We start from the raw sequence: 11127 nt of genomic DNA, 5'->3' as shown, positions 1-11127 counted from the left end.
TGATTGAAGATCAAGACTTTAGAGTATCGAATGATCGTGATCGAGTGACAGGGTTTGCAATCAGAGCGAAACGCGTTGAACCGAGTACAGTGAATTCTCTATATATGTCGCCAAAACCTGGATGATAAACGCCGCGGAATTATCCCCACTACCGCGAGGTCCCCGTGAGGGACCTCGGACTCCGAGGAGCGTAAACATAACACGGCTCGGGTATGTCTCCTGGACGATACACGACGCTGGCAAGACCCGTGTTGTTGACATATATCGAGAACTCACTGTACTCTTCTTTAACGCGTCTTGCATGCCGCTTCGTTACAGCATTTTCGTAGTCGACTGGTCGGGAGGAATATTATTTTGGTCCGTTTCGTTTCTCCTTTTGTACTCTCCTCGGTTGGCTGACCGTTTTGCACGTAGGCTAGGAGGATCTTAATCGTAAGGAACACGTTCTTCTTTTCTCGCGAGGATCGCTTCCCATCACCATCCGTTCTGTATCATTCTTATAGTCGAAGTGTAAATAATACCCTCTACCCCCATCCCCCCTTTTCTTCACCCTTACCCTTCGCTGTTAATCGTAAGACTCTTTTACTATCGGAACGTTCACATATGTACGATTGTAGACTCGTTGAAATAAAGTGTACGTTGTATATGTTTTTTGTTTCGTACTGGGGTGTCCACATTTTATTCGAACTCGTTCGTTTTGTACAGATCGTTGACCTTTTTTTTTTCGTTAAAATAATTTACGTTCCTTTAGAATGAATATTATACCGCTGATATAAATATTATCGATTTTAGTATTTCCGTGTGTATACAGACACATTTTGGTACACAGAATTTGACAAATATACTTTTTGATCAGAATATAACGCGAATATTTCTATCGCTTTTCAGACATACTTTTTGATTCAAGAGAGGATCGTTGTTTGTTGGGTAATCTTGTTTTCCAAGAGAATGTTTAAAATTACCGGTTGAAGAAACTATCGGACTTCCGGGAGCTTACGATTCGATGACGAGAACCGCTCTATTCACTTCCCTATGCTATTTAGAGATCATTGGCACTGAAAAAGAAAATTTTACGTATCGTAATTGTTGGTTTAGGGAACGTTTACGTAAGAGGATGATGGTAAGATTGATTAGGTACCAGTGAGGCAGTTCTTCAGGCTCCAGACAGGCCAGGCTCACAGAGTCGAAGAGTTTTCCGTCGCCGCAGGTCAACAGACGCGGATGACCATCGACGCAGGTGATCAATCTTCCGCAATCACCAGGTACTGGGAATCTGACGAAGAAAAATTGCTTAGTGCTCGTAATATTCATAAGCGAACCTTTCTATTTACACAACTTTCAACGAAGCAATCAATTTTCGCGCAATATTACACAATTTCTTTAGACGCTTGAAATCCAAGATGGCGGCGACACTTACGTACCTAAAACAATCTTCTCCCAAATAAATCCCTCTGTGCGAGCAGTTTTAATTTTATTTAAACTTTTCCAAATATAACACTATTTCTATTGGTTACTTCGTGAAAACCAAGATGGCGACAAGACTTTGGAGCGAGTAGCCAGTAGAAGGACAAAAAATTACCAACGCATTTCCGAATTTGTTGCAAAATGAGCTTAAACACTCATCATCCTCTAGCACGTACCCTAACACACACACGACAGTTGTTTAAAGCCGTGGAAGCGATTGCAAAACTCGTAAACAGTCTCTCAAATAGCGAAATAAATCGCGAGACAAGCCGTCGCTAAATTTACGACAGCAATAACATTTGGACACGGCGTTCGCCGGTTACCGAAACGACAGTATAAAACGAGCGGACAATGCGTTTGTTAAACGATAAATTGGACAAACGGCTGTACGGCAAGACACGTGTCGCCTCCCAGCGGGCGCGCAGTCCTCCAAGATGGTGGACCGGTTTTTAATTTGCGGGCAAACGTAAATCGGCCGATATTTAAGGACTCTCGTGCTCGTTTTGGTTTTTCAGGCGAGCGGTATTTTCGAGCGGTTAGGCTCTTTCACCGGGCACGGTTGTTTATCGAGAAAGGCTCCTCGTCGACTTTCACACGTTTATGCCTTTTTGCCGGCGCGGCGCGGCGGTGCAAGAAGCCGACGATAAAAACCGCGATCTGGCGACCGATCCCGGGAATTCTTAAATGAACCGAGAGCCAGTCTTCCGGCTCTTGCAGTTGATAAAACATGCGATGAGTAGATGCTTCCGACGCGGCTGAATAAAGATTGTCGCGATGAGCCTTTCGGGGGTGGGGGGGTCGAGTTGTTGATTGCTCGGGGGACGCTGCTTATCTCGAGTTAACGAGAAATCTCTTCGTTAACGCTTTTGAAATTCTCAATATTAGAACCTCATGCGAGTCCTCTTCCCACTCCTGGGGCCCCCTACCATGATACTATGGAGTATGGGAGAAGGGGGCGAGGGGTTAGGTACCTATATAGGAGGTTGTCTCCAGGAGAGATCAAAGCACGGTAGGGTTAGTGGCCAGTGGTGGGGGAACCTGTGTACTAATTGTAGGGGTTAACGGCGAGGAAGAATTTGCCCCCTCCCCCCTGGTGTGCATAGTGTACGTACCTAGGGTAAGGCCAGTATTTGGCAGCAGCGCTGTGGGAAGGCACTTTGTGAGGGCATTTGAAGCCAACAATGTCCTCCGGGTTGCAGTAGGGCAACAGTTGATCCGGCCAGACGCAAGTGTGACTCTTTTCCTCGTATACTAAACCAGCATCACATGGGGTTTCCTTAGGAATACCATGGACACACTTGATGTATGTGGTGCTGCACGAGTCGCTGATAGGGTACATGCCGAATTGGTACTCGCAGCCGGGGCTGCTTATTGGAGTGACTGAAAAAGAATTTGCATAATGTTACAGGCGTTTCATTTATTCGCACCGGCACACAGTGCGGACAAGTCGGCACATCTCACAACATTTTTAATTAACGATGCACGAAAATTTCTTTTGGTAGAATTGCATATTAGCAGGAAATTCATATTATTATTCATTTAAAAATCATTTAACAATTTTTTTTATGCATAAAAATAATTTTTTTTTCAACTTATTAATTTTATTGTTAAATTTAATTTTTTGTGGCTAATTACCATTACACATGCATTAGTAACCAAATTTAGATTTTTGTAGAAAAATTTGGCCATGGAGGCACTCTCTAAAGTGCCAAAAATCGAAAAATATTATAGTAACTGTAAATGAGTGTGCAATAATAATTCTGTGTAATGGAAAGTGCTTACCAAGGAATATGCATTCTTTATACATTTAATACAGTAGATTTATTTTTTGTACAAATTTTCAACGGTGGTTTTATTTGTTAATTGCATATAAAACTTCAAATTAACATAAAAGAAAAACGGCAAAATATATCCTGAGATTCATGCATATTCGGATACATTACTTATTATAGTTTAAGAATTTCATAGTTTTGTCTGCGACTTTTTGCGACTCTCAATTTTATAAACTTTTTAAGAAATGTCCATACCTTTCCTTTAGGATTTATCGTGGAAAATTTGTTATTTTCTTTTTAAATGTATTAGTTATATTGTTAAATTTCATTTTCTGTGAATAATTAACAATAAGTATACATTTGTAAACAAATTTGGTTGAAAAAATTTTGCCATTTGTTCGCCACAGTTACAGTGGGGAATTTACTGGGAAAGTTCAATATTCGTGTATATCATGATATGAAATACATTTCTTTTGCAAAACATGCGTATTAGGATGGAAATTGTTAATAATAATCATATAATAATCATTTTTATGCATAATACAATTTTGCAATAATTATATATCAATCATTTTTATGTATTTTTAATTTGTTTTTAATATATGTTTTAAAACTATTGAAAAAGTAATAAGAATGTAAGGGTAGATCGAGATGTGCAAGATCACGAGAGTCAATGATTTTGGGTCGCAATTAAAGTACTGAGAATGACTCGGATAGCGAATAGCGTTTTGTTAAGTTTATTCATTTTATTCACTAGTATTATAATTTGTTTAAGTTTATTATTGTTAATTTTACATATGGCTCATTTATTATTAATTTTATTCCAAACTTGTTAGTTTTTAAAAATAAATTTGTTAATTTTTAATAATAAATTTTTTTTTCTGAAATTTTATTTTTGTTAGAATTATTAACTATATTGGTAAATATAATTGTCTGTAAAATATTTCCTCTATATATACATTAATAACCAAACTACGAGAAGTGCCGAAAACAGGCCTTTTGCCAGCACTGTGCGGCACCGCAAATATGTTTATTGTACCCAATTATTTTTCTGTAGATCTTGAGTGCTACACAATTGAACCAACTGTGCAAATACTATTCAATTATTTTTCGTTTCTTAAATACCATTTTTTTTATTTTTATAAAGAACCATTTAAGTTTTATTAAGATACGGACAAGTTAAATGGGGAGAGTGTAGTATAAATAGTAGGGGTATGCGTGAACCCGAAATATCGTGAACCCGATGGTCGGGGCGAGTCGGGATGAGGTCGGGTCGGGTCGGGTCGGGTCGGGTTCCCGAAAGAATCGGGTTTCCCGAAAATTTCGAGAATATAACATATGACACTCTTGAAAATAATTCGTGATGGACTTTCAATTTACAATAAATAATTATACTTATTATTTAGTTGTGCCCCATTCCTATTCCACATATTCCGAATTGTATAAAATAATAATTAATTAAATAAGTAAAAAGTACAATAACGTAATTTGCCGAAAACACCTACAATAAAATAATCCAAAATCATGAATGTATTCATTAAAACGAATATAAATGGTTAGTGGGTTCTCGGAATTTTCGGAAATCACGATTCTTTAGGGAATCCCGATTATTTCGAGAATCCCGACTCTTTCGGAAATCCCGACTTTTTCGGGAATCCCGACACTTTCGTGAATCTCGAAATTTTCGTGTTCCCGACCCGACCCAATATTTTGGGTTTTCGCACATCCCTAATAAATAGTAACGAAGGCGATGAGGAGCTAATTGACTGCTAATTAACTACAGAAACGAAGCTGTCTGCTATGAAAATACGACACATCGAGGGAACAAATTATTGGAGAAACTAGTTTGCAATCAATCATAATGTGCTTTCGCTTCGAGATGAATGATACAGTCGTGGCACACTGAAGCAAGGTTACCAAAATTGTTCAGTCATGCAACTTTTACTTTCTGGCACACGTGCTACGCGTAGACATAAGTTCCTCAGAGGTCGCTTTCTCGGTACACGAAAACGAAACTTTTACTTCGGACCTCCGACTTCGAAAGATTTACGAAAACACACCTCAAAGTCCAACACATTGTTTTCTACTCTCCTACAAATACACGAATAACAAAAATCAAATAATTCTGACCAGAATTGTTTAAAAAATACGGAAAATTAACGAGCAATGAATTTTTTTGTGATGTAAGAAACCTCATTTTAGCCTTAAAAATTAAAAGACAATGACTAAAATAATTGTGGATGCCTGCGAGTGTTCTCTCGTTATTGATTCAATGTGGGGTATTGAAAATTAGAAGACAATGACTAAAATAGTTGTTATGGATGCTCGCAACTGTTCACTCTCGTTATCGATTCGATGTGTATAAAAATGCATGTTTCCAAGTGAAAGACGAGCCCTCGCACACGTTTGTTATGGCACCGCAATTCGCAACGCGATACTTACGGTCAGGCTTGCGATCCCCGCACTTTACGGCCCAGTTATAGTTGCAGTGTTCATATACAGCTCCGTGGCCGTCGAAAAGCAATCCGTTCTCGCAGTGTTCGAGGGTCAGGGTGCCATTTGTGCAGAGAAAATAGGTGTTGCAGGACTCCGGATGAGGATAAGCGTGGACACCCCATGGGTCTGGGCATGGCGGTGCTCCCAAAAGAGTTGCTGCCTTAGCTGTGTACGAAATTGAACGAAAAAATTAGGCGACCTGGACACTGAACATCGGTTCATTTACAATAAATGGCGCCAACATTCGCCCACGCTTTAATCTGATCTCCGTGTTCATTAACTTTACCAGAAAACCATATAGAGAATTAAGATTAAAATTAAGATTATTGTAACGCTATAAACTGCAGGTCTTTATGCAAAATATTGTAAAATTTGTTGAGCATTATTTATGGAAGCTAAAATTCTTATAAAGGATTCAGTTCAATAAATCAAGTATTTTATAGCTGGCCAAAATATTGAATTTGATGGGACCGTGTTCCTGACATTCGTATTTACTAAAAGTATGTCACACTACTTTATAAAAATAACAAGAATGCATCCTTTAGCCATTTTTTAATGAAAAATAGCCAAAGAAATAAATTTGTTGACTAATCCCCCCTGGGTGCGTCTTCACAATCTCAATATGTATTCATAAATTAAAAATATTAGATCCCGTCGTTTTGACCAGTAAACCTAGCGTCAATATGAACGTGCGCAGTAACAAATTGATATTCAGAGCATGTTGGAAACCCGGAAGGACCGGTCACAAAGTCGAATAAATTTATAAGGACAATAAACCCGAGACAATGGACAATGGAACGCGAATAAAAAGCAATGTCTTCGGCCGGAAGCGTAGCGGCGCCATTTTATTCCGCATGGCGGAGCACGGTCGCAGAAGACGCTGAAAAAAAGTGAATCGCAATGCGTTCATGCACCATCGAATAATCGAACGCTGTCGGTTCTCTGCGCGAAGGAATACCTACGTGCATTGAGCGAAATAGAACGACATAAAAGTCGTCTGTCTTCGATAGCGATGGCGGCCACAATAGAAAGGACGTGGACTAGGAGCGAGGTATAGGGAGAAAGGGAAACCGATCTAGCGTGTTAATAAAAAAGAGAAACTCGTGAACGTAATATTAGTATTCATGACTGGAGGCTTGGACATTTGTTCACACGTAAATTGTTACGGCACTGTAAACATTGCATCGTTCGAACGTATCGAACGCGGCGCTGCTCGACTGCGGGTCTTTGTGCAAATTATTTTATAAAATGCAGGATGTTTTGTAAAAGTCGGAATGAACGGAGAATTTATTTTACAAGGGAAATTACTGCAATAAATAATAAATAGAATAATATTTTAGCACAAGGAAATTTCTTGAAATTAATGAAACATTCTGAAATTAATTGCAGCAGACGTCCATTGCGAAACTGCGCATCGTCGTCGAGATAAACTAGACGCAACCCATTTAATTATCCAAATTATCATAAAAACTGCGGATGCTAGATAACTTTGTTGGTGTTGCAGTTCGCATAACAGATAGATACAATCTGAGCACTTATTGCAAAATTGTATGGCCGATTGTCCTAATCAAGCTGTACGTAAACTATTTAATTAACTGACACGAAAGTTGCTAGATAAATTATGTCGAGCGATGCAAACAAAAAAAAAAAGGGAAAGTATTCTATGATCTAGATAATCAGACATGGTCGAACAGATCTGCGATCCATTGAAACTTGTAAGAGGACCAGGAAACGGCATTGATCACGAAGAAGCAACCGATCCGAGATAAACGAATCTGCGCAGCAAAACTATAAATACTATAGTGGATAATACCGGCGAGATAACAGGTGAGAACGGTAGTCGTAAATAACCATGGCTAATTGAATACAGAAACCACTGTGATCCTCTCGTGTGCAAAATCGTGGAGATCCTGAGGAGGAAGAGGACTTGAATGGGCAATAAATCACATCGGTAGAACAGAGACGTAGTCGTTAACCCTCCGTACACTGTGCCGGAGTCATTCGTGACCCGTAGCGGTGGGGATAAGCTCTAATACGTACAATTTTATTCCGATATAAGACGACGCTTTTTATCTCGAAACAAGAAAATCGCTATCCTCTCTTTTTCTTCTTCTAAAGCCGGTCCCGAGCCATCTAGAAAACTATAGTGAAACATCGGCGTGGGTCAGAAATGACCACACCACGTGGTGCTATTGACAGTAAACAAGTAAACCAGCACGCAGAATTGTACAATACGCGATGAAAAAAGAAATTGTTTATTAAGACGTATGCATTTTATACGTCAGCAATTATGAGATATAAAGTAAGGAGCAAAACTGATTACACACTATTTGAAACAGCATAACTTTTTTCAAATTAGTCCAAATAACTTTAGTATTTTTGAGAAGTTAGAAGAATTAGTTTATTAGACGAGGTGTGAAAAATTTTCCAACTTTTAATCGTTTATAACTCGTAAACGAAGTAACCGATATCGGTGAAATTTTCAGGATGAATATAATTTCAATACAGGCTCAGATAAAAAAAGCTGAAAAAACAACTTTTACTATTTCTTTTGCGATTCTGACCAATTCAAATTTTTTCAAAAATTTTTTACACCTCGTCTAATAAACTAATCCTTCTAACTTCTCAATAACATTCAAGTCATTTGATCTAATTTTAAAAAAGTTATGTTGTTTCAAATCAGTTTTGCTCCTTACTGTATGTACTGCAGAAATTACTCAAGAATATTATACACTGCCACAGAAGATGCGTATGCACAGTAAAACAATTAATAAACAATTTCTGGATGGTGCATCGTTCCAAACTACGGCCCTGGTAAAATTAAAAATTAACATTCGTTTCCGGACAAAATTCTCAGAAACTGATGGTGACGAAGGGACTAGCAACTTTCATGATCACCCCCACACAAACATTACAATCAGCTCCGTCGCCGAGATTGTCGTTAAACATGATCGATAGCATATTTTCCCGAAGCCCGCTAAACAGAGGCGTCGCTCGTCCAATCGGACGCGGTAAAGACGCAATCGAAATCGTCGCAAAGGCCAGCCTAAATCTAACGCGCGAGGAAGGCGTAAACGCCGCGAGTACTGTAGCGAGTACTATCACCGCCATGATATCATAGGTCGCCGCGCCGTAACCATATGGCGCGGAAAGAGCGTATCGCCGGGGCCGTTAGTGAAAGCTATTGAAATTCTGCCACGTGGGTGTCGCAACGGTGTGCACGGTGCACACGAGGTGACAAGAGCCCGAGAGAAAGATGATACGCCTGTCGGGATGCAGCCCGGAGAACGGCGATGCGCCTCGAGCAGACGCGTCGTGGGGGTCGAAAGATGCAACGGTCCCGACGTTAGTCGCGTTCGCGAGGGAGCGCAGAGGATCGACGGCGACGGCTAATGGGGCACGGGTTAGGCGAACGCGGTGGTTGCTGCGCCCATGGGCGGGAAAAAGACTTACCGCAGGCCAGGAAACCAGCCAGGGCCAATAAGGTCGCGATCCTCGGATAGCTCATAGTGCACACGGGGCTTCGGGCCTCTTGATCCGCCACGGGTCGACTCTGACTACTGACACTTAGTTATCGACCTCGGGACACGGAGCTTCTCTCCCTTCACTTGCGCTCTCGGTCTCGGTGCACACCTGGCCGCACGGTCTTTTGCCGTACCCCACCAGGATCACGCGTTCCCCGAGACACCTCGTTCTCGCGACGACGATTCGTGCCCGCTCGGCTACCACGAATAGAGCCGAGCCGCGAGCCGCTTTCCGTTTCTTTTTCGGAGAGATCGGATCGGATCGGATCGGCGGATGTGCATGATTCGCACGACTCTTGCTCGAGGTTTGGCCGCGGAGATGGGCTTGGGATATGCTCGGATTTCGAGATTCTCTTTTGAAGCATGAGAGACTATAACAGGACACGTTCTTTCACGTCTTTAATGATTTTCTCAATTTGAAAAATGTTTCAGATACATGGCAAAAATCCTCACGGGCCACAGACGTTATTTACAGTGACTTAAATTTTTTTTAGGAGTTACAAACAATTGCCCCAGGTTTGGCCGCGGAGATGGGCTCGGGATATGCTCGGATTTCGAGATTCTCTTTTGAAGCATGATAGACCCTAACAGGACACGTTCTTTCACGTCTTTATTGATTTTCTCAATTTGAAAAATGTTTCAGATAGATGGCAAAAATCCTCACGGGCCACAGACGTTATTTAGAGTGACTCCCATTAATATTCGGAGGCTCATAAAAATGGCATAACTTTCTCAATATTGGACTATACTACTTGAATTTTTTTTTAGAAGTTACGACAATTGGATCGCTACATAACCGGAAAAAAATGTTTGAATAAAATTGCAATTGGTCGAAATTGCAAAGAAAATACTGAAAGTTGTATTTTTCAACTTTTTTATCCGCGCTTATATTAAAAATTTAAAAAGTTCGTTTTGTACATCTGTATGAATTACACATATTCTGAATATTTCATCTAAATCGGTCAACGTTGTAATGAGCTACAAACGTTTCCCGATGAAAACTTAACCCTTAGCACTCGAATGGCGACTGTAAGGCGCCACTAAAAATTGCTGTATTATTACTCAAAATATTTTTTACATTATTAAAGTTGTTTTACATTAACAAATTACTAAACACTTCAGTATTGTACAAGTCAATTGCACCATTTTCATATGTATAACTTGAAAAAAAAATATATGGAAGAGAAATAGTCTAGTTCGGAAGAAATGTTTCATTTTGGAGTTAAAATAGCTTCGAGTGCAAAGGGTTAAGGGTGAAAATCACAGAATTTTGGCCTTGTCAGGGAATTTCGCCCTTATGTGATCATTTGGGAACATCTGCAGCTCATTGCAACGTTGACCGATTTTGATGAAATTCCCAGAATATGTATAATTCATACAGATCTACAAACCGTACTTTCTAAATTTTCAATGCAAGTCCGCATAAAAAAGTTGCAAAATACAACTTTTTATATTTTCTCTGTAATTTGGACCAATTGCAATTTTCGTCACAAATTTTTTCACTTTATGTAGCAAACCAAATCTGCTAACTTTTAAAAAAAATCGTAGTCGTATGGTCCAACATTAACAAAGTTATGCGATTTTTAAAAGCGCCCGAATATCAGTGGGAGTCACTGTAGCTCTTTTATTTATTTGTATATTGATTTTATAAAATTGAGGAAAAATTATTAGGTTGTTGTTAGGCTAAAAAATTTGTTTGACGTTCTTCCTCGGTTTCATTTTGTGCGGGTGTAGAAAAATAGTTGAGAGATTTGATCTTTATCTTCCTCGATGCTTATGCAACTCGGTGCGAGCAGAAGAACCCCGTTTTCCTGACATTTTAGAACACGAAAGAAGATCTGTCCGTTGCCCCTACGGTCCGGACAGATTAC

The 11127-nt window shown here is 39.8% G+C and overlaps 1 protein-coding gene across 1 annotated transcript; it reads right to left on the bottom strand.

Annotated features, from left to right (window-relative positions):
- Window positions 1–757: 757 nt before the first annotated feature.
- On the bottom strand, window positions 758–9397 carry Cpap3-d (cuticular protein analogous to peritrophins 3-D). The gene is made up of 5 exons (XM_076798040.1): window positions 9186–9397; window positions 5679–5897; window positions 2577–2844; window positions 1139–1273; window positions 758–1055 (listed from the first exon to the last, which is right to left on the bottom strand). The coding sequence occupies exons 1-5, from the start codon at window positions 9238–9240 to the stop codon at window positions 1040–1042; spliced, it is 693 nt and encodes a 230-aa protein (XP_076654155.1). The 5' UTR covers window positions 9241–9397; the 3' UTR covers window positions 758–1039.
- Between the last annotated feature and the right edge of the window lie 1730 nt (window positions 9398–11127).

The sequence above is a fragment of the Halictus rubicundus genome, chromosome 12 (assembly GCF_050948215.1).
Source record: "Halictus rubicundus isolate RS-2024b chromosome 12, iyHalRubi1_principal, whole genome shotgun sequence".
Taxonomy (NCBI): domain Eukaryota; kingdom Metazoa; phylum Arthropoda; class Insecta; order Hymenoptera; family Halictidae; genus Halictus; species Halictus rubicundus.
This window is presented reverse-complemented; position numbering and strand designations above follow the sequence as displayed.